Source organism: Lactuca virosa, chromosome 3 (genome assembly GCF_052849685.1).
Source record: "Lactuca virosa cultivar CGN04683 chromosome 3, Lactuca_virosa_CGN04683_v6, whole genome shotgun sequence".
In the NCBI taxonomy this organism is placed as follows: Eukaryota; Viridiplantae; Streptophyta; class Magnoliopsida; order Asterales; family Asteraceae; genus Lactuca; species Lactuca virosa.
Genome location: NC_136428.1, coordinates 207,546,150 through 207,572,157, shown reverse-complemented (window position 1 = coordinate 207,572,157; position 26,008 = coordinate 207,546,150). Strand labels below are relative to the sequence as shown.

Sequence of the window (26,008 nt, the reverse complement as noted above, 5' to 3'; positions counted from 1 at the left end):
AATGTAGGCAGTTCGGTAAAAAAAGGGAGAGAACAAGCAAAATAATTGTTGTTGAAGACGCGATTGACTCTTGAATTTCTTACAGATTGTGTTCATTTTCCGCTATGAAGCAACAAAATAATTTCTCATTTCAGTTTCGATGTGTTTTTCTTGTGTGTATATATATATATATATATATATATATATATATATATATATATATATATATATATATATTACACTCTCCGATGTACAGTAAATGCTTGCATTTCATCTTCCGAATCGATATCTATTAACTATTAAAAAACCCTAGATTGGGGTTCTGATGTAGGTAGATTGAAATTAAACCTAATTAAGGAAAACACGATTTACATTACTAATTTTGAACGTTCGAATGATCTTCGTTCCTTTCCATAATCTATCTATACGATATTCAAGTTCACAATAAATCTACTTTCTCACCATTTCAGATATCTGCAATTGCTTGAATTCGTAATACATTGGCCTATGCAACCAATACATTCTTCTAGAAGCACGAATTTCATTACGTGCTTACTCCCATTATCACCATTATCATCACATGCATTTATGTTTCTTTAAGTTGATACTATTACATTTCTTTTGATTTTTCTTATGTGTTAAGACTACACTATCACACAAATTTCCCGACAAATAACAGAAAATAATCGATTATGTTTGGAACAATAAGAGCTATAACACAAAACTATTCATAAAAGTTTTTTTTTTTACATTCTTTATTCTCAAAATAGTTCAAAAAATACAATTCACATACTTTTGCTCCACATTATTCAAATACCCAAAACCATTCAATTCATCGCCTCCTTCCTCTCCCACCAACAAACCGACCCGGACTAAACCGGGTAAGATCCACAACGGTTGAGCAACCATCCAACACCAGCTCAGCCACCGCAGCTCCGGTGGCCGGACCATTAAGAATCCCCCAACAGCTATGTCCGGTCGCCACAAAACACCCCTTCATCCCGGGAACCTCCCCAATCACCGGAACACCGTCATCCGTAGAAGGCAAGAAACACGCTTGCTCCGCTTTCACTCGAGCTTCTCCTCCCAAATGACTATACACCTTCTCCGCCACCCGTTTCAGAACTCCGATTGAATCCATGTTCGGTTGAATCTCCTCCGGGTCGTCGGGAATCTCTTCCTCCGATGACATTCCACACACGTACACCTCCCCGGTCGGACGGGGATAAATTTCAGGATCCATCGGTTGACCACCGTTGGCCGGAGAATAAGTGAGAAAAAGAGCATCCGGAGTAATCGCATTAGCTTCTTTAGGCTCCAAAACTATACTGTGAGCCTTAACACCATGAACACGAATCACCGACGACAACAAAGTAAACTTACTTGTCCACGGCCCAAGCGCAAGCACCACCGCATCGCCGTCAATCCCACCACCGCCCTCCATCCCTACCCTCACCTTCCCTCCACTTGTCTCTACGCTCTTCACTTTCCCGATTACAACTTTCACTCCATACTCCGCCACCGCTTTCTCGATCAACGTCCGGGTAAACAACTGGGGGTGGACTTGGGCGGTGGTCTCCGTCGTACCGATAGTTTTAGGGCTTTTAGCTGGACCGTCGATCCACGGCGGAAGTGTTGATTTCCGGCTATGTGGTGGTGGTGGGTTTTCTGATTCGGCAACGGAAAGACTTAGGGTGTTGAGTGGACGGTAGCCGTAGGATTCACCGCCGTTTAGTTCTTCGGCAAGTGAACGGTGGAGATTGAAGCTGGCATGAGCAAGGGAGGAGATAGGGCTGCCGTCGCACCAATCGAGAGCTAAGAAGCCACCGGCTTTACCTGATGCTGCGCAGGCGATGGATGATTGCTCGATGAGGGTGACGGCGGCGCCTTTTTTGGAGAGAAAATAGGCCGTGCAAACGCCGATTACTCCGCCGCCGCATACCACTACTCGCTTTTTAGTTGTATCGAGTTTTTGGGGGTCGTCGTCCATGGATGCGCGAACGGTGGTGATGATAGAAACGAGTCTAGAAGAAACGGAAAACGGCGATTTCATCAACGTTTACGAAATCCTAGAACGACGATAAGACTGCAAGACACGTGTCTGTGTAGAACAGACAACCTTAAAGCCCATTTTTCGAAGGCCCGTTTGAAAAAGATCTAGTTATCTAAAATAGAAATTGATCGTGATTATAAACTTATAAATAGTATTTTTAATTTTAACATTTGAATTTTGGTAGTGTGACCCTAATCTCCCAATCTAATAAACAAAACCAAAAGTCCATGTGTTCATTCTAAACGACTGAATTATGCCAAAAGAAAAATACCAATAATACCCCTTCTTTCTTTCACCTATACATCTATTTTGATAATGATAAAAAGAACGCTTTGTTTTGTTTAAATTTTTACTCGGTGATAACAACTATACATATTAACTCAAAATTCATTACATACCCGATTAATATCATGTTATTATGGTATCCAATTTCGTATTTAAGGAATGATATCAATTGCATTTAATTTTCTTTATTACCTCAATTTGATCATATTCTGCTCAATATACACTTCAATTATATGATATGAATCCTTCCTTTACAGCATCGTCTTTCCGACGATTTGCATCATCACAGTCCACGTGATCCTTTACAGCATCGTGTTTCCAAGGATCAAATCATCACAGTCGAAAATTTTCTGTTCAATCAAAGAGTTCAATCCAATCGGTAATTTTATAAAAAACATACTTTCAAATTGTTTGTTTATCTTTTGTTTCTTTTTCTGTTGTTTTTTTCACATCACTTTCTGGTTCTCAATGTGTATGCATGTGTGTGACTGCTTAATTGTTATTGGTCATGTGTATATGTATTTAGTTTCTTGATTTCTTGATATACCCCTACCCGTGCATGTGTTTATCTTTTGTTTCTTCTTGTGTTGTTATTTCTGTTTAATATTAACCATCATGTTGATCTAAATTGTTCCTTTACAGCATCGTCTTTCCAAGGATTTGCATCATCACAATCCACGTGATCCTTTACAGCATCGTGGCTTATTGAACTTTTACATATAAATCCCAATAAGTTTCAGTTGGTATGTGGCTTATTGCAAGCTACAGTCTTTTTTTTAGGTTTGAACTTTTGCTCCTCAAAATTGTAGAAAATATACCTAACCACTACATCGATTATTTTTTACATTATAGTAATGCTTTTGTAAATGAAATTGTTTCTATAAACTATTTTGATATGCCTATTCTTTTTTCGAATAGTTTTATGTATTCATATTTTTTCGATGGATGTCTTTTAAGGGCTGAACATGTATACGTTTTTTCATCTATTAATGTTTTTTTAAGGTTTTGAGTTTACCATCCAGGACTTAATGTAAAAGAAAAGATAAGAAACAATATGTCTTACACACATATATCATCTCATTTGAACTTTTATAAGTATTTTTTTTCAAATAAATACTAACAATGGTTTTTAGACGATCTTTACTTGATTTATTTTCTAAAGATGATTAGGCCCATTGTTTTGTTAATAGGGGGTTTTGAAGTAACCCTTGGAAACAATTATACTTTAAGACTTTGCAGCTAATAATTAATGTGATTGCAACTTCAGTTGGTTTGGATATGATAGGCATAGCTAGCCTTGGTGGGGATGATAGGAAGAAGAAATGTGGCCATGTACAAAGTCAAGGTAACATTTTGTATATTTCAAGTAAATATGATTTTTGTTACATCTGATGGAATAGAAACGAATAGCATAAATTTGTAAATATGTTAAAACACCAATAAATAAAAGTAAGTTTCTATTGTTGCAATAGCAACGTACTTTCATTTGATTGATGTTTTATAGCATTCTACTTAAAAATACAGATTCTTTTTGAAGCAGTAAAATATTGGACTAAACAATAAAGAACGGTTTTAATGATCCAACCCCATGTTTATTGCCGGTGCAGTGAATTCCACGTAATCGTTTCCGACATTCTCATATAGTTATGATTTGGTTTTAATATGGTTTTTTGCGAGCTGAATGCTTTGATGAACTTTTTTTCAACTTTTTTCGGTAGTTGAAGTTGTAGTGATTAATTGAATTTATGATAACCGGTGGAATGATGAGGCTGGTAAGAAAAAAATGAAAGGGATTATGTTACAAAAAAATTAAGTTTAATGTTATACTTTTATATTTAGCCATTATTAGAGAGCATCAAAGGTTATATGATATTATGTTTGGGATATATTCAATTACCTATCTCAATGAAAAATCGTGGTTTACCTTGTATATAATTTGGGCATTTTGCTGTTTATTTGGAACAGGTAGATATCAGTTACTATTCATTACCAATTGTTGATACAGATGAATTCATGCAATCAATCTTTTCGGTAAGTGTTAATTCATTTAAATGCATGTTCCTAAAAAAACAACCCTTTCATGGTTTTTTTATCCATGGTGTGTCATTTTTGATACTAATGGGATTAAGTTTGTATAGTAATTTCCAACATCTGCTTTGAATGGTCCACATACTCTAAACATGTGTATGGTTTGGAGGAATTGGGAGTAATAAATATGAAGGATTTGAAATTACAATCCTATTAGTTATCATGTCTGGTTAAACAAATTGAAGATTTTATATTAAAAAAAAATCATTTGTCTGTGTGTTTTTATATTTCCTTCCATACCCCAAGAATTTCAAAATCAAAATCCATAAATATTCTGAGTTTAGAATAAATTCGCTCTAATAAGTCTTTATAATCAAAGATGATTTCACAGTTTTCTAATCTCAACCCCTCTTCATCTCCTTATATCGTTCTATTATCAAAGACGACTTCAGGTTAACCATCCCCACATAATCCCTGTCATCTTTTTTGTGACAACCCGAAATTTCTATTCTGTACAACCATTCACTTCAATAGGAGTTAAAACTGTTTCTGCTAATTTTCAAGCTTTTTGGAATAAGTTTGAGTATTTTAAGATTAGTACTTCAGGAGATAACAGGAGAGAGGATGCCCTAGGGTTTATTGTGCAACAATAATGTCGCAAAACTCCAAGAGTTTGGAGTTTACGGGCTAAACAAAGGTGTTTACGGCCGTAAACCCTAAAAAGAGGGTATAAATATGACACTTAGTCATTATTTATCACTTTTCACAATTTCAAGATCCAAAACTCAATTCTCTCTCAAGTGTCATCGACTTTTCTTCTTGATCTTCAACATTGTAAGTGTTTCTAGCCCTAAAAAGTTGATATCTTACTTAATCTAGTGATCTAACATGATTCCATCCGTGAAATCATTCCAAAAGTGTAGATCTTCAAGTTTCACCAAGAACACACACTAGTGTTCTTGGACTTTTAGCACCTTTTCAAGCTTCTACCTAGTAAGTACTTCTATCCTAGAGTATTATAGAGCTTGTTACACTTCTAAACATCAAGAAAACACCTAAGAAACCAAGGATCAAAGGTGTTTACGGTCCAAGATGTTCTTGGACCGTAAACCCCAAAAAGGGTGCCAAAGTGTGCCCTAGTCCCTTCTAAGCCTTGGAAACTAGCCTAGATCCATTCCTTGATGTGCTTAGTACTTGAAAACATCAAAAGACCATAAACCATTTGGGTTTACGGCCGTAAACCCAAAGGGAAATGGTCCAAGGACCGTAAACTCCTAAAAGGAGTGAAATGGTGCCCTAATCTCTTCCTAAGGCTTAAACATGAAGTAGGAATGCTTCTTGTGATCTTTAAGGCTTCAAAACACAAGATGGTCAAAGAAACATGAGTTTACGGCCGTAAACTCATGGGTTTACGACCGTAAACTTAATGAGTTATGGTCACAAAACCGTAAACTCCAATAAAGGGTTCCCTTGAACCCTAAACTCAATAGCAATGTCCTACAACACTTAGATGCAATCCTTAGGACTTATAGCACTTAAATAAGGTGTTTTACATGTCCTAGGATGTCTTAACTTTGTTAATTAGTTGTTTAAAGACTAATTGGATACATATATGTGATATTATATGTTAACTAGGATCATCGTGTGTGTACAAGTCTTCACTTGACACCTAGCATCCTATACATTCCGTTCATCCAAACCACTCACTACAGGTGAGTTCATACCCCTTAATTAACCTTTTAAATGTTTTTAAATGCTTTTATGGGGGGGGGGGATACAAGTTGAACTATTATAGTTATTATATCAATCACATGTGATTAATAACTACCAAACAAGTGGATTTCTTACTTTTCAAACTGTGTTATCAAACTGTTTTACTTCAAACTGCTTTACAAACTCTTTTACATATCAAATACTTTTATTAAACTCTTTTAACTTATATTCTGTGTATCTATATGGATATAATTATATAAGTAGGATTGAAAGGACTTAGGACTGATAGCTCACCTTACTTCCTGTTCCTTGTTTGGTTGTGGACTTAGGGTATTCGGGTTATTTGTTCGAAGGTCGTTTGAATCCTAGTTATATATCATGTATATGTGTATAGATATAAAAGGTTACTTCTTTCATTCAGTTCAATGCCTTTGGGTAGCAAGGGTATACAAACATGTTCATATACACAAACAACATTACTAGTAAACTATAATAGGTATAGTTTAGGAAGATACTATTACTAGAACAATGAAACATACAATGAGTCAGTTCATTCATGAGTAATACATAGTGATGAGAAACAAACATAATACATAGTGATGAGAAACAAACATAATACATAGTGATGAGAAACAAACATAATACATGGTGATGAGAAACAAACATAATACATAGTGATGAGAAACAAACATAATACACAGTTATGAGAAACAAAACATACAGGCTAGACAGAGAAAGACCACACAATACACCTAGCACATACATATACATATACATATACATTACTTACAGTTATGTGAGCCACTTAACGGGGGCATGGCACTACCTGTCATGACCCGTTTTGTATCCAGAATCTCCTTAAGTGGAGAGCGTATGAGTTTGTGTATAGATCTATACTGGATTGATTATCCTACACCTTGCTGCTCGCTACAGTGGGACTTGCAAGTCTACGGGTGCCAAACGTCATTTCTTACGACGTCTTACATCGTCGTTTTTCTATAGAGTCGGTAGCAGGATACAGGCCGATCACATGGTACTTTAAATAACAATTGGTTTAAAGTAATTAGTACAACAGTAGTTACTTAATACAACACTACAGTACTATTTCATTTTCCCTTTACATTTACTTTGTGATATTCACACAATAAACAATAATGTAAAACCTATATTTTTGGTTAATGATAGTCAGATTTTGGGAAAATACACACTCTTACAAGAGACACACACACAGATACTAGATGCCTTGGTAGAAGGCTACTTTTAGTAGGAAACATAGGGTTTTCTAGGAGAGTTCAAACAATTACAAACTTTTACAAAACTTATACATTACAGACTTACAAACACTTTCATACAAATACAGACACTAATATACTTATGAACTCACCAGCTTTAAAGCTGATAAACTCTTTCAAAATAACTTGTATTCTCAGGTCGTCAGTAGACAGGTACCGGAGCCAGGTTTTTGAGAAGATGGAGCTCGTTCAAGACTCATCTTTTATTTTGATGTATATTTTTGGTGTCTATAAAACTTGACAGAACACACCTTTATTAAATTATATTGTTAATGCAATGGATGATGTTGTTTCTTGTTTACTACTTTGCATTGTTGTGATACTGTACATGACGTCCTCCACCCCCGAACGTTTCCGCCGTTTCGGTTTTGGGGTGTGACATTTTTCCCTTTACCAACATAACATATATTTATCTAAATTTCATCGACTTGCTGTCATCATGTATTTTGTTTTTTCTATAATTCCATGCAATATAATAATACCCTTGACAGCAATGTTTTTTGTGTCTATTTCTTGATTTAATCTTGGACCCATCGATTCCATTTAGGGGTGTCAAAAATACCCGAACCCGATTAACCCGGCCCGACCCTAACCCGAATAAGATACATATGGTCGGGTTTAATATGGTCTGAAGTCAAAATCGGATTATTCGGGTTAACCCCGAATAACCCGAAATATATTTAGGGTCGGGTTTCGGGTTAGATTTATATAATTTTTTCGGGTTCGGGTCAACCCGATTAACCCGAATAAATTTAATTAATCATGCGAATCTCATGTCTATATCATATTGTATGCAATCTTTCTGCAAGTAATGTACAATGACAATGCATTTCCATGTTTTAATCTTATTTGTTTTTAGTTTAATTCATATTTGATTTTCGTCCTTTAATTTTGTTAAAAATCTACAAATTGAGTATCTATTTGGAAGCAATTAGTTTCGTATTCTCTTAAGATTCGTCATAATATTTACAAGTATTATAACAATGAAAAAAAGGACATGGTGCATTATTTTTAATATTTACAAGGTATTATAACAATGAAAAAAAGGACATGGTGCATTAGTTTTAATATTTACAAGGTATTATAACAATGGACGAAGTGCATTCTGATAATTTTGTTCTTCTAAGCAAAAAGTTTTTCTTTTAGTTTGTTTAATAAAGATCATCCATTTTTTTATTGTTTCATTAATGGAGATCATCCTCCTGAAAATATCATCTTAATTGTAATGTCCACTTGTTTAGTAAAACAATACATGTAAGAATGAATTAATAATTTTTTTTTTCTATTTGATATGCATGAATCAAGTAGTTCTCCAAGCTCATATAAATAACTATATCATATTATGATTATCTATACGTTAAACACACCATTAAAATGGAATACCATGGAGCACACAGAACCAAAAACTCGATAATTGTCTTTAAATTAAAACCACTTGCTGCCTTTAATTTGTTTGGTTTAAGCCGACTAACCCAACTAACCCGACCCTATTAACCCGAATAAATTTAATTAATCATGTGAATCTCGTGTCTATATCATATTGTATGCAATCTTTCTGCAAGTAATGTACAATGACAATGCATTGCCATGTTTTAATCTTATTTGTTTTTAGTTTAATTCATATTTGATTTTCGTCCTTTAATTTTGTTAAAAATCTACAAATTGAGTATCTATTTGGAAGCAATTAGTTTCTTACTCTCTTAAGATTCGTCATAATATTTACAAGTATTATAACAATGAAAAAAAAGGACATGGTGCATTAGTTTTAATATTTACAAGGTATTATAACAATGGACAAGTGCATTGTGATAATTTTGTTCTTCTAAGCAAAAAGTTTTTCTTTTAGTTTGTTTAATAGAGATCATCCATTTTTTTTATTGTTTCATTAATGGAGATCATCTTCCTGAAAAGATCATCTTAATTGTAATGTCCACTTGTCCAATAAAACAATACATGTAAGAATGAATTAATAATTTTTTTTTTCTATTTGATATGCATGAATCAAGTAGTTCTCCAAGCTCATATAAATAACTATATCATATTATGATTATCTATACGTTAAACACACCATTAAAATGGAATACCATGGAGCACACAAAACTAAAAACTCGATAATTTTCTTTAAATTAAAACCATTTGCTGCCCTTAATTTGTTTGGTTTAACCCGACCCTATTAACCCGAAACCTGATTGACCCTAACCTGACTAACCTGTAGCTTAATAGGGTCGGGTTTCGAGTGAAGTTTTAGTTTAAAAAAACCCGACTAACCCGACCCGATTGACCCGAAACCTGATCGGATTGACCCGATTAACACCCCTAATTCCATTTAGGATGCTCCTTTATTTTTAATATATTCATAGAATATTTTATATTTTGTTATTTTCATAAACAAATTAAATTAACATATTAAAATGCTTAGAGTATGAAAGAAAATATATAAGAGTGTATAAAATAAATTAAAATTAAGGTTAAAAGAGCAACATAAAAAAGAGAGTAAATTACATGAATCGTCCCTCGTGCAGGTGCCAAAAACCACGTTCAGTCCCTATTTTCAAAAATTAACTCGAACCGTCCCTCGTTTGATTAAAAGTTACACGCATCATCCCTTGTTAGTTTAAATTTACACGCTTCATCCCTTTCGATATATGAAATGACTATTCTACCCTTATTATTTTTATTTTTATTTATTTATTTTTCTTAAAGTTATTTGTAAAATAAAAAAATAAAATAAAAACCCCCACTCCCCCTAAAATTCCAACCTAGTATTCCTTTCTCCAACTTTTTCTCTAACATCTGCTCTCAATGTTATCATCATCACCACTACTGTAGACCACCATCGTCGTCGGACCTCTATTATCGGACCACCACTTCCCGACCAGCCATCTCTCTTCTATTTTGTTACAGATTTGTGAAAGAAAACTATCACACCCCCCCCCCCCTTTTCCATATATATCGATGCTAGAACCCAATTTCATGGTTGATTCTGATGCAGATTTACAACCCTCTTTACAGCTCCAGTAAGGTTACCAATGTCAGTGCCTGAGAGGAGATTTGAAAGAGGTGACTCACCGTAAACAGTTGGACCTTCTCCATCCATCACCATTAACCCACCTTCATCATCTTAACTGTAGTGACATAAGAACATGGTTTGGCATGCGGAATTAAAGTTTGCACAATGAACATGGTGATTTGGGTGTTCAAGAGATGTATTGATTGTATATGGTGTTACACAAAAAGGATCTAGATCTAGAATACATAAATAACACACACTTACACACTCACTTTTACATCTCTCAAGCACACCTCTACAAGTGGTCTAAACCCACCTTATATAGAGGTGTTTACATGTCTCTCTCTCACTCTCTATCTCATGTCACAAGGCTAATGCACCACATGCAAGTGGGTTTTACAAAAGTCAAACATTATAAAGTCATTCATGGAAAACTTTGTACCCCAACATTCTCCCCCTCAAAGTTAGGAATGAATGACCCACTTCAAATCTTCCAAAATCGAGCAACTACGCGATCCGAGCCTCAAGGGTGACACATGTCGAAACGAACTTCAATCTTCAATTCTTCCATGATTCTTCAATTTGGGCTCTAGGATGTGAGACCGTACAAACCGAGCATCAACGAATGATCATGAGCTTCTCAAACTCCAAATTGATCACCAAAAGTTGAGCATAAAGCACGCCCCAAAAATCATCAATAAAACCAAACCCATTTCGAAAATAAATCATTTTCGAACTTCCAATTGCATCATTTCGTAAGCTTCAAAAATTCAAGGTCACTTCAGTCGTCAAATCTGCGTAATATGAAAAATTCAAGTTCGAATTTTCATATAAACTTCTCCCCCTTTTTATAATTGAAAATTGATTATAAAACCTTCAAGGAAAGAGAACGTGCTCTATTTGGAATTTTTCGTGTCAAAACTCCCCCTTAACATGTGGCATAATCTTTGTGCTTCAATCCGGTAAACCCAAAAAATATTGAATTTTTAGCTTCGTTCACGGATCGCCTTTGACAAAATTTCTCAAAAATGGGTAGAAATTGTCAATTTCAAAATTCTGTAGTGACCCGGTGCACCCAAAACAGCCAAATATGCAAAACTCTCCCCCTTTTCCAATGTTGGGTAGAAAGCGTCAATTTACACAAACTGCAGGGGCCTGAAATGTATTTTCTTCAAATTTCAGCAAAAACAGTCATTTTTCGAATTTGGGTATGAACTGCCAAACATTCGAAGCCTCAGGGACTATTTTCTAAAATTCTGCCACTTGTGCTCTAAACATACGAAAATTATCCCAAACATACAAAACTTCAGCCAATTTTCGAAGTTGGGTGAAAAGTGTCAAAAATTCGAAACTTCAGTTAATTGTTGAGGTTGCCAAATATTCAAAAGTTTATGGGTGATTTTCGAAAATTTTCCATTTTTCCTTCAAAACATACGAAAGTTTTATCAATCATACGAAATTTTCTCATTCGTACGAAATTGTCATGTGACAAACATGCGAATCTTCAAGGACCATTTTCGAAACATTTCTTTCTTCTTTCCAATTCATACAAAAAATCCTCTATCATACGAAGCATACGAAGCCTATCCAATGAACAATAATGAACAGTAACTTCTTAGCCATTCATCCAACCTCTGAATCCACCCATCGTATCTTCAAAATCCAAAGACAGTCGATCATTTGTTCACAAACATAATTTCATTTGTTCAACAGCAACTCAAAAGCAACATCAAACCCTTCTAATCGATCAACCTCAAAATCATACTTCGTTTCTTCACGTCTCGATCATTCCAACTCATTCGATCATTCGTTCATAATTAAAGGTTCGTTCGTCCCTAAACCAAACCCGATTTCATTTTATCAAGTTTTCTTCAACGATTCCTTTGACTGTCGACATAACCATTCTTCGAAAATTAAAATCCAAAATCACCAACAATTCAATCATTCCAGTTCGTCTTCAATAGCGACTAGATATCAACTCTCCAAAACAATCGATGAGACCATCTACTCAAAATCGTAATCCGTCGCTTTTCAGTCACGAATCGTCATCAAAATTAACCATTTGATTTCAACATATCATTCGAAATCACCCCAGTAACCAAAATCAGTCATCGATATTGAGTTCCATTCCCGATTCCAAAATCTTCAATTCTTCGAAATTAGACTGCCAATCATCGATATCTAATTAAGTTCGATTCCAGTTCGTCCCTAAGCTTTGATTCACAACTCTAAAATGATCGATCAAAATCACGATTATACCATTCGATTTCACAGTTTGACTTTTCTTAAGCAATTTCATCAAAATCAAAGAATCGATTGTTGACTTCTAAGCAAGGCTTGAACAAAATCGATTTTAAGAATTAACACAAAAAATAAAATCGATTCATAAGGCTATTTTAACAACCAAACTCTAATCGATTATTCAGAATCGCTAAACTGAAATCGGAACTTAAGAACGCAAATCAAAAGGAGAGTCAACATTGTACAACACGTTAATGCATACGATGAAAACGAAACCAACAGTGTATAAATCTTGAGTAGGTTTTAATGAATCATAGGGCTTATGATTTCAATATATTGGATCGAAACAAGTTTGGGTTCAATTCTGGATTGTAAACTGTAAAGGTAATAGATCGTGGGCCATTTGATGAACAGTAACTGATTATAAATCGGAATTGAAACTGTTTGGGCTCAAACAAATAAATGAACGAATTAGAAAATTGATTTTGTTTTGATTTGATCTTGTGAATGAATTAAAATGAATCAAAATGATTTTAATTCAAATTTTGGGCTTGATCAATGAAAAATAATTGGATCAACAATGATATTTGAAATGACTTAGATCCAACGAATCAAAATGATCACAAATCAAAAACGCAACGCACGAATCACGAATCAACAAGATTAAGAGAGATCATAGAGAGAGACTCACCAAAATTGTTCCAATTGTGACAAATGTTGCTAAACCGATAATCGTTCTTCAAAAATCACCTTGATCTTGAAGACCCGCTCTGATACCAAATGTAGTGACATAAGAACATGGTTTGGCATGCGGAATTAAAGTTTGCACAATGAACATGGTGATTTGGGTGTTCAAGAGATGTATTAATTGTATATGGTGTTACACAAAAAGGATCTAGATCTAGACTACATAAATAACACACAGTTACACACTCACTTTTACATCTCTCAAGCACACCTCTACAAGTGGTCTAAACCCACCTTATATAGAGGTGTTTACATGTCTCTCTCTCACTCTCAATCTCATGTCACAAGGCTAATACACCACATGCAAGTGGGTTTTACAAAAGTCAAACATTACAAAGTCATTCATGGAAAACTTTGTACCCCAACATTAACCTTACAGCATCACCATTTTGACATTCAACCACTTGTTCATCACCGTCTTCTTCACCCCCACAACACCATCAACCACCCATATACCCTTCATCTTCACCGCCACCCAATACCACCCTTATCCCTCCATTACAGCCACCATAACTGCTTTCTAGCACCCACATAAACACCATCCTAGTCACCATCAACCAAAATTCTTCATCAGCTCTCCAAACCACTCTTCTCCCTGTTCATCGCCTACCATCAAACTACCTGAAATTCAAGAATTAAAAGAGAAGAGGGTGTGTTGTGCTACCAATTTTGAGAAGAGAGAAGAGTGGGAGAAAGAATATGAAACCTGCAACTCGATTAAAAGGAAAAGGAGTTGAACCTTGTGTTCTTTTGGTGCGATTGGAGGAAGAACGAGGAGAGTTAGTGCTATTAGATGGTCTACGTACGTCGATCCAACTGAAAATAGCAAGAAGGAGACGCAAGAAGGCGAGGTGGACCGATGGTGGTCGGCGGTTTCCGGTGGAGAGAAGAGAGAAAGGGTTTTGTTTGTTACCAGCATCGATTTTAAGATTGGGGGTGATAGTCTATGGGTAATTAGGTTATGAAATACTTTTACACATTTTAATTTAATTAAAAAACAAATAAATATTTAATAAACATTTTCTTTTAATGGATTAATAATTAATAACTATTAAATAAATCAAAAAAATAATAAATAAGGGCAAAAAGGTCTTTTTATGTCCGGATAGATGAGGCGTGTAACTTTTAACCAAACGAGGGATGATTCGAGTTAATTTTTAAAAATAGGGACTGAACGTGCCTTTTGGTTTCTGCACGAGGGACGATTCGTGTAATTTACTCTAAAAAGATTTCAATTAATTTGAGACATGTAGGCACAACATTCCTAAATATTGAATCGACAACATTTCATATCGGTTTAGAATGAAAGCCAATATACCTCAAAATATATATAATGGTCTATCTTATACCTCCAACAAACACTTAAATTTTAGTGAATGCTTTTAGAATAATGTCAAAGATTACAAAAAAATTGGCTCAACGTTTTCTATTCAATACAGGTAGGAGAAGAACCCGGTCCGGTATTATTAAAAAAATAGAGAAAGCAGAACCAAATCAACATCATACAGATCAATCCTTTTTTTTGTGCGAAAGAACAGAAGGAATTAGAGTTTCATCTCATTTTCCTTTTCAATAACTACAAATGATATCAAAATTTGAAATCTAAATTAACATACTTTTTTACCAATTCTTAATGAAAACTATATAAAATAAAAATTTACTTATTTATTTATTTATATTTTTAAGCATACCAACATACGGGTTTTTAATCCAAACTAGCAACAACCTATAACGCAAATTAGCAAAATAATTTTCTTTTTAACCTAAACGACAACAAACTATTAGTTAAACCAACTTAGCAAATAATAATAATAATAATAATAATAACCTAAACTGACATTATTTTTAATTATATCTTATTAATTTATTAAAATCTTATAAATCTTTGATTTTTCATTACAATTTTTAATTATCATTATTATTTTTCTTTTTTACCCGTGGTTTCCACGGGTTGTAACCTAGTATGATAATCAACTGAAAGTCCGATTTATTTTACGTGTAATTAGCAAAAAACTATATAGTATAAAACTATAAATTGAAAATAAAATCGATTTTGATGTTTTAGTGTGTGTATATATATATATATATATATATATATATATATATATATATATATATATATATATATATATATATATATATATATATATATATATATTAAAGCACATTGATAGTTTTAACAGTAACTTTTTTCAATTCATACTTTTGACACTTTACTTTTATTTGTTTACATTTTTGCCTTAACCTTTTCCAATTCATACTTTTGACACTTTTAACTTTTCCTAATTCATACTTTTGCCACTTTACTTTTATTTTCTTACACTTTTGCCTTAACCTTTTCCAATTTATACTTTTGCCACTTTTAACTTTTTCTAATTCATACTTTTGTCACTTTACTTTTATTTCCTTACACTTTTGCCTTAACCTTTTCGAATTCATATTTTTGCCACTTTAGTTTTATTTCTTTACAAACACGTCTGAAAAAACCTTTCCGACTCATAGGGCTGACAATTCTCGACACGACCCGCGACACGACACGAAATAAATGAGTTTTAGTTGAGTTTTTCAACCCGCCAACCTGTTTATTAAACGGGTCATATATGAGTTTCTCAAAAAATAAACGGGTTGACCCGCCAACCCGTTTATATTTTTAATAAAAAAATATTTTTAAATGTATTTATGTATCAAGTATTAATATTTAATAAGTATTATATAATATATACCATTGATTCATAGACCATTTGCCTGTTTTGACATTTTAACTCGTGGTGGATGGCCTAAGGTCGTAAGTCGTAACCTGTAAGGCTAAGTCTGTAACCATTTTGCCCATTTGCCCTAAATAATAATCTCAAAATCAAATCACGTATGAGCGTATCTCCCTCTTCCAGACTTCCAGTCTCCCAGTCTCCCACAGTCTCACTCTCCCCTCTATTACTCTATGATCGAAATTAGGTATCGAAATGGTGTTGGAGAATTGACTTTGTTTTTTGGGAGAAAAAAATAGGAATTGTGGCTATTACTTTAGCACTTGAATTATCTATGTTTGTATTAATGTTTAGTTTAAACATGTTTCTATGAATGTTTTTAATTTTCATTTGGATGTTTAAGACTTAAGTGTCTAAAATTCGGATATGTTTGCATCAACCATCAAGAATTTATTCATGTTTAATTGTCAAACTTATTTATGGAATCTGACCCACGAACCCAAATCTGACCCACGAACCCGCCAACCTGTGAACCCGTATAAATAAATGGGTTGGCGGGTCATATATGGGTTTATGTTCCAAACCCGCCAACACGTGACCCGCCAACCCGTGACCTGTATATTTAAATGGGTCATGTTTGGGTTGGCATATTTTGACCCGCCAACCCGAACACGACACGTTTGCCAGGCCTACCGACTCATGCGAAGCATGAGTCCTTTTCCTAGTTTGATATGAAAGATTGAAGAGAGTGCATAACAAAATATCATTGAAAACTGATAATTAAGATAATTCGAAAGTATCTAACAAACTAATAGCTTTAACCAGCTTTCTGATTTTGAATTTAGCTACAACTAGTGAGATGTCTCGACCTTGTGACGAATTTATTAATATTATATTTTGGATATTATTTGTATAATGTTCTTTTATATAGGTTCCATTTCTCGTGTTTTTGTGAACAATGGAGACTATGTTTGTAAGTTTCATATTAGGAAAGGCCCGTTTATGTAATTTTTTGAAACGATCATTTCAGTTATTTTGCTATTGAGTAGGGATCGTTTTTATAATTTTTTTGAACATATGACCAATTATGTAGTTTTCTTCTTAGACATGGACCATGTTAATTGTTGGGTTTTTATTTAAAAACTAGTTTCAAAACTACAAATAATGGCAAATGGAAAACTTAACTTTTTATAAATAACATAAACATTTTATCACCCATCAATGATCATCTTGTAAGTAGTAGAAATATTTAAAGCACAACCATAGAAGGAAGAAGAAACAACAACCTTTGATGACTTTGGGTCCTCTAGGGATGGCTTGGATGTTGAAGAAGATTGATGAATTTTAGGACACCAACAATTGATCAACTTGATGTAATGCTAGTTACAACTCTTAATCTTTAAGTCAAAACAAAGGTATGACTTAAAGAGAGAATGTAAGTACCTTCTAACTCTTCAATACTTGCAAGAAGGTAAGAGAGTGAGAGGGTTGAGAGGATTTTCGGCCAAAAATCATGCAAGAGAGTGTGTAGCAAATGAAAGCCTCTAAATCCTTCATAAAACAAGAATATTACCCACAAGTCCTTAACTCATTAAGCACTCCATGTACCTAAGGCTACTTGTCTCCCCATGCTTGCACCTTACCAATTTCTTTTTAATAAACAAATCAAAAGACCATAACTCTCTTAACTAAAAGAGTTTTGGCCATATATATATATATATATATATATATATATATATATATATATATATATATATATAAAAGATGGATAGCTTATATTTTATAAAATCTAAGTTTATAAAATATAAACTTTGTCTTTTGCTAAAAGACAAAAGGTTTCAACTAGTCAAAAACGTTGTGCATGACTTATTAATTCATACCTTATGAAATAATGTGTTACTTGTATTGTAAAATAATTTTCCATGAAATAAATATTTTCCCAAATTATTATAAGATTTTATGAATATTTATTAAAATCAATTTCTAATAAATTATCAATTGTATCAAGTTGTTGTTAGTGTCACCCTTAGTATCATATGTTATTTAGCAATATCATTTTAATATGACTCTTGAGCATACTTGATCTTTCAATCTCCCACTTTCGCAAGACTCATATCAAATTGATATAAACAGTGGTGAACGTCTAGCAACATTTCACTGCCCCCAACAACATATGACATAGTGCCATTCCATCAACACCCAATTCCCCATAAGCCCCAAGGCTACAATTGGTGAGTAAGGTAAGTTTATCAGTTATCCATTTGCTACAGACATCATGTTGAACATGAGATATAGATCGCAGTCTATCTCATATAAGTGTTCAACTTTACATCAGGCCTTAGATGTCTAACTATCAATGAATAAGAGGAACAAATCCCATCTTGACTACATACGCCTCTTGCATGGTTTACATCATACCCGATAATAGCTTTTATAACTGTCTGTTTAAAGAACAACATTTGACTACATCAAAGCATAACATTCTCCACACTCAAGCCCCATATATGTATCTCAGGTGTTAAGGATATATAGATATTACCTTTATCAAGTATCATTCATGACAGCGATCCACGAAATAATCTTGAACGGGTCAGTCCAATACTTTCCCTCAAGCAAGTACCGATGAAACTAGTTACAACGCTTTGTCAACCATTCCAATTCATATTAGTCTTACTTTATTACTGGCCCCACCACAATAACCGACTATGGATTTTAGAGTGAATAATTTACTCATGGATTAAACATGTTAATAAAGAACACAACAAATATTTAATGAAAAGATCATATGTCATATATATCATAGTCATTACAATAGATGATGTTACAATGTCCTAATACTCAATACTAATATATATAAGCCAATCACTAGAATAGCGAAGTCCTATTCCTCGAGCATGACCTTCAAACTTGACTTGAGGAAGGGGATTCGTTAAAGGGTCTGCCAAATTTTGATCAGTGTGAACTTTGCGAATACTAATTTCACCTTCTTCAACTTTATACTGGATGAAGTTGAATCTTCGGCTAATATGTCTGGTCTTCTTGTGTGATATGGGTTCTTTTGCCAAGGCAATATCACCCTCATTGTCACAAAAAACGTCTAGGGGTTCCTGAATGGTAGGGACTACCCCTAGATCTCCAATAAATTTCTTCATCCAAGCAGCCTCTTGTGCAACTTCAAAAGCGGCAATGTATTCTGACTCTGTAGTGGATTGTACAACAACACTTTGCTTGGAGCTTTTCCAAGATACCACACCCCCATTGATAATGAACACATATCCTGATTGCGATTTGCAATCATCTCGATCAGTTGTGAAGGAAGCATCAATATAGCACTTTACACTTAAGCTTTCTTCCACGCCTCCATAGACGAGGAACATATCCTTAGTCCTTCATAAGTACTTGAGAATGTTCTTCACAGCTATCAAATGACTTTCCCCTGGATTTTGTTGGAATTTGCTTACCATGCTCATAGCATAAGCAAGATCAGGTCTTGTACAGTTCATGGCGTACATGATGGATCCAAATGCAGAAGCATATGGAACATCCTTCATCTTGTCTAGCTCAGCCTTTGTGCTAGGAAATTGAGATGAACTTAGTACAAAGCCATGCGCCATAGGTACAAATCCTCTCTTAGAGTTTTGCATATTGAACCGTTTCAACACTTTCTCAATATATATACCTTGGCTTAGACCTATTAATCGTTTTGATCTATCTCTATAGATTTTGATTCCAAGAATGTATTGTGCCTCACCTAGGTCCTTCATTGAGAAGCACTTTCCAATCCATGTCTTTACACCTTGTAAAGTTGGAATGTGATTTCCCATGATTAATATGTTATCCACATTTAGGACCAAGAATATCACCGAGCTCCCACTAGTTTTCATGTAAACACAAGATTCATCTTCATTTCTAATAAAATCATACTTTGTGATTTCATCATCGAAACGATGATTCTAGTTACGATATGCTTGTTTTAATCCATAAATGCATCTCTTGAGATTACACACTTTATTAGGATGTTTTTGGTCAAAAACCTTCGGGCTGAACCATATATACATCTTCTTCCAAGTGCCCATTTAGAAAAGCGGTTTTGACATCCATTTGCCATATCTCATAGTCATAATATGCAGCTATATCAAGTAGTATCCTAATAGATTTAATCATAGCGACTTGTGAAAAGGTTTCATCATAATCAACCCCATGAGTTTGAGTAAATCCTTTAGCAACAAGTCTTGATTTGAATATGTGTAAATTGCCATCCATGTCAGTCTTCTTCTTAAAGACCCACTTACTTCCAACACTCTTGCTATTGGGAGGAAGTTCAACCAAATCCCAGACTTGATTCTCTCTCATGGATTGCATCTCTACGTTCATGGCTTCAAGCCATTTTTCAGATTCGGAATCTAACATTGCATATCGGTAGTTGATGGGCTCATCAGCATTCATCATCATGAAGCACTCATCAATGAGAAATCCATATCTCTCAGGTTCACGACGAGTTCTACCGGATCTGCGAACGCCTTGTGTTTCAACAGGTTCAAGGACAATAATCTCTTCATCTTCAACAACCTCTTGTTCAGTACTAGTGCCAACTAAAGCTGCATCAGGTTGAGGTTCTTGATCTTCTTCAAGTTCCACACGCCTCCCACTTGCTTCATCCATTAAAAACTTGCTTTCTAAGAATTCAGCTTTTTTTTTAAATAAATATCTTATTTTCACTAGGGACGTAGAAGTAATATCCTAAACAATCTTTAGGATATCCTACAAAGATGCATTTGGTAGATCTAGGCTCAAGTTTGCTTGAAGTTTCCTATCTAACATAAGCTTCACAACCCCAAACTTTCATATAAGATAAGGATGGAGCCCTTCCATACCACATCTCATAAGGTGTTTTCTCTATCGTTTTAGTTGGTGCCATATTCAAGATATGGGTTGCGGTGAGTAAAGCATAACTCCAAAATGATAAAGGAAGAGTGCTTCGAATCATCATAGATCGAACCATATCAAGTAACGTCTGATTTATCCTCTCAGAAACACCATTAAGCCGTGGTGTTCTTGGTGGATTGAGTTGTGAGATAATCCCACGACTCCTTAGATGGTCTTGGAACTCTTGGCTCAAGTACTCGCCTCCTCTATCCGAACGAAGGATTTTGATTGTTTTGTCGAGTTGATTTTCAACTTCACTTTGAAACAATTTAAACTTTCCAGATGCTTCATTTTTATGTTTCATCAAATATACATAAACAAAATGACTAAAGTCGTCAGTAAAGGTGATATAATATCTTTCAACATATCTAGACATTGTTTTGAAATGTCCACATACATCAGTGTGTATGATGCCTAACAAAACACTTGCCCTTTCACTTGTTCCAAAGAATGGGGATTTTATCATCTTCCCACATAAGCAAGACTCACATATGTCAAATGAGTCAATGTCATTTGCCCCTAAAAGTCCACTCTTTGGAGATGAGATATGCGCTTCTTGTTTATGTGTCCAAGTCGACAATGCCATAGACATGTTTGGTTCAAATCTTGTTTGAGCCTTTTGGTGTTAACATGATAAAGGGACTCAGTGTTTGAGGTGTCATCTAGGTTTAATTCATAAATTCCATTTATTGGTCTAGCCTCAAAATAGAATATTTTATCCAAGAAGGAATGAATATTATCATCAACAAATTGAAAACTAAAACCAAATTTTCTTAAACGGGAAACTGATACAATATTTCTAGTAATAGAGGTAATCAAACACACATTGTTTAATGTTAAGTACAGACCATATGGTAATTTTAAATTAAAATGTCCTATTGCTTGGACTAAAACCCGTGCTCCATTTCCCACATGCAATACCATCTAATCTGTCTTCAATTCCCTACTCTTTCTGAACCCCTGCTACGAATTAGAAATATGAGTTCCACAACCAGTATCAAATACCCAAGTGGTAGATGAAAAAGTAAATAGTTCCATTTCAATCATGAAAATGGATATGCCTGAAGGGCCTTCCCCGACCTTCTTGTTCTTCAACTCAGCAAGGTACTTAGGACAATTCCTTTTCCAATGCCCCACGACACCACACTCAAAGCATGTGTCATATTTGGCAACCTTTTCCTTCTTCTTTGGTGGTGGGTTTTGGGCAGATTTTTTCACTTTGCCCTTGCCAGCTTGTGGCTTTCCCTTGAAGTTCTTGCCTTTGTTCTTCTTGACTTTTCCTTCCCTAATCATGAGCATTTGGGGGGTTTTCCTTGGGATATTCTTCTCTGTAGTTTTTAGCATCACGTGCAACTCAGAGATAGGTTTCTCCCACCTATTCATGTTGTAGTTCATGATGAAGGTATCATAAGACTTTGGCAATGAGTTTAGAATTAAGTCTGCGGCCAAGTCTTGTGGGTATGGAGAGCCCAATCTCTCCAATTTATCCAGATAGCTTTTCATCTTGAGAACATGTATTCTCACATTTCCACTCTCCTCCATTTTCTTGCCATGGAGTGCTCTCACAGTTTCAAACCTTTCAGTTCTAGCTTGCTGACCAAACATCTGCTTGAGATGTTCAATCATGCCAAAGGCAGTAAAGAGTTCCAGATCCCGCTGAAGATCGGGAACCATAGAGGCAAGCATAAGACATGAAACATCAAGTGAATCATCTATATGCTTTAGACATGCATCATGTGCAGCCTTTGGGAGAGCAGGTGGTTCATCATGAGTTTGTTTTTCAAGGACATAGTCTTTCTTTTCTTATTTCTAAACGATTCTTAAATGTTTGTGCCAATCCAAAAAGTTGGAGTGGTTGAGTTTTTCTTTGTCAAGAATTGACCGAATGTTCATTGGGTGGTGGTGTGTTACAGTAGTTGGTGGAGCCATCTACAAAAGTTTAACAAAGTTTTCATTCAGTATTTAATTCTTTAAAAATAATACCCTTTTGTTTCCAAAAATTTTATTTATTTAAAGTCTAGGATCCAAGTTACAAATCAAATAAATGGTTAGGTATCATTTATCCCATTTACTTAATTTTAACAAGGTAAATAACTTGTATTAATTACTATTGGATTAGGTGTCTAAGTCCATAACTATAATTGGTATGTACTTGACCCGGTAGTAGCATTGTCCTTTTGGGTTGCCTTCACCATAGCATTTTGATAGGATGAGTTTTGGAGAAAGAGGTTAATTAATGATTTAATAATATATTATAAGAATAATATATTAATTGAGAAATCATTATATTTAATTAGTATTGATCAACAATTAATTTGGAATTAATTTAGTGATCAAAAGAGACTGATTAAAAGAACGGGGACTGATTATGTAAATCAGTGATAGTTGTTGTTTGGGCTAATGGATCCTATTGGTATAGGGTGGAAGAAAATCTATGGGAAGCCCATAGAGTTTTCGTCCAAGGCTTAGCATGTGGAAGTCCATGTGTTGCTTAGGGCCTAAGCAAGGGAATTAGGGTTTCCAGTTGAAAACCCTAGCAGCCTCAACTATAAAAGGAACCCCCCAGCCTCATGAAATCGACCACTGCTTCCCTAGAAGAAACCCTAGCCGATTTCTGCCTCTCTCTCTTCTCCTCATTCTTTACTTGTGGTGTTTGTTGTTGGATTAGTGTCTAAGTCCATAACTATAATTGGTATATACTTGACCCGACTCGGCATGGTCCATTTGGGTTGCATGGCATCGGAACATTTGGATAGACCGTTTATGAGGAAAAGACATTTTGTGACATATTAATATATTATAAGTTCTAATATATTAATATGAAATCATGTTATTTAATTAGTATTGATCAAGAATTAATTTGGACTTAATTTAGTGATAAAAAAGAGACTAATTAAATATATGGGGATTGATTGTGTAAATCATTCATTCTTATATATGTGGGCTTATGATCCAAGATTCCTTATATTGGGTTTAACCCATGTGGTGATCCATGGATACTCCATGTAGGTTAAAACCCATGGAGCATAAGGAATGGGTAAAGTCATGAGTTACATGGTGTAACCCTAATAGTCACACTATATAAGAACCCCTTTAGTTCAAGAAATTGGCACTAGTGATATATATGTGAGAGGGCTAGCCGATTTGAACATGTATGTCTTCTTCTCTTGGTAATTCCATGTGTTGGTGATGTTGTGTGAACCATTTGAGGTGTCACACTTGGGGCACTAGGCTCTCGAGCTACATGGAGTCAAGCAACAACAACAAGGTATGTATTCTATCTATTTTATTATCCTAGTATCGGTGTTTTGGTATGCTAGTTAGGATAATACCTTGGATATTCATATTTGCATGTATAATAGAGAAAACATAGATCCAAGGTATTTAGGGTTGCATGTACACTTAGGAGTGTTAGAATGCTCAAAACCCAACAGTGGTATCAGAGCCTAGGCTTGTTTTCTTGTTATACTTGCAAAATTGGCTTAAAAAACGAATGTTGATGCTGTCTGCACAACAGACTTGCCGAGTCCAAGGCAAAAAGCATCCAACTCGCCGAGTTGGTTCGTGCACTCGACGAGTTGGACCCCCCAGACAACATATATTCGATTGTTTTGGCTGAAATTGGACTAGGAACATTACCCTAAGATGTTTTTGGATTTATAAACTTGTTTTTGATGTGGTAATGTTCATGCTAATCCAATTTCAAAGATAATTGTCAATAGATTCATGTTTTGTATTAGTTAAAACTTATGCTAATTACATGAAAAAGTTTGATGTGAATTATCTTTGTTCATATGAGTTGCTTAGATTAATAGATAAGTTAATTGATTATGTGTTTTCAATCCATTTTAATCTAAGAGATGATTCTAAAATGTGTTTGTGTAACTTGTCCTCAAGTTACATGAAAGGTCACATTTAAGGTTCTTAAAACTCATAAAAGTTGGCAAAGGTTACAAAAATGAAGAGTCTTGTCCTCATTAAATGGTTTTATGACTCCATAACTTGTCCTCAAGTTATGGAGGTTCAAGAGTCACTTCATTAAAGTAATAAAATGTGTAACCTTAATTAATTCCATAAGTTACAAAATAAAGAAAAGTTACATTCTTTTATTAGTTTAAAGTCATCCATAACTTGTCCTCAAGTTATGGAACTTAAAGAGTCTTTTAATTAAAACTACTTTAAACACATAAGTTATGGAATTGATTAGAGTTGAATAGTTTCAAAAACTTGCCCTCAAGTTTTGGAATTTGAAAAGTTTTCACTTATGAATACTTTAATTCCAAGTTAGCCCTTAGAATTTTAAAAGTTAAAATTCAACCCTTATACTTTATAATATTATAAGTTAATAATATTTATATATGTGTATAAGAGTAAAGTCAGTCTTACCGTTAGTAGGCCTCATTCACGAAGCCGGTCTATAAGGGGGGTATAAGGTTACTGCCTATAAAATGGCAGTTTAATGGGTGTCCACTCTCACCCACCGCTTCCTTGACTGGTGGAGGGTCGTTAGCCGAACGGGTAGGACAAAGACTATAATTCTCCCTTCATTAAAAGTATTAATGATAAATACTAAGTAACTAAACATTTATAAATTCCCAATCTTAGTTACTTAGGAAAATGTGAATTTGGTGCTAACCCATGAAATTACACTTTGCACTTTGTTTAAGTCGGTTAGTGGAGCGTGTGTGGTTAACCGGCACACTAAATCGTATTTAACAAGGTAGGCAAAGGGTAACTTAATGTTTATCATAGTATCGATGGAGCGTGTGTGGTTAACCGACACATCGATTGAGGGGTAAACACTTAAGGGTACCAAGTATATTTGCATGGTTATTCACACCTTGTTTTGTGATCCTCGACATCCCAGTCACAAAACCTGAAGGGCACACTCGAGATTGAAACATGCCATTGAACAGTTCAATGAATCTCAAAAGAATCTAGGAGTTTCAAAACCAATTAAAACCTAATAATACATTTCGTTTATCTTGGTGGAAATTGGTGAATCGTCATTCACCTACCTTCAAATATT

At 34.6% G+C, this 26,008-nt stretch overlaps 1 protein-coding gene across 1 annotated transcript; it reads right to left on the bottom strand.

Moving 5' to 3' along the window:
• Positions 1-691: 691 nt before the first annotated feature.
• On the bottom strand, positions 692-2,130 carry LOC145166933 (FAD-dependent oxidoreductase family protein). The gene has a single exon (XM_079085985.1). It carries the CDS (start codon positions 2,030-2,032, stop codon positions 812-814), a length of 1,221 nt encoding a protein of 406 aa, XP_078942111.1. The 5' UTR covers positions 2,033-2,130; the 3' UTR covers positions 692-811.
• Positions 2,131-26,008: the final 23,878 nt, after the last annotated feature.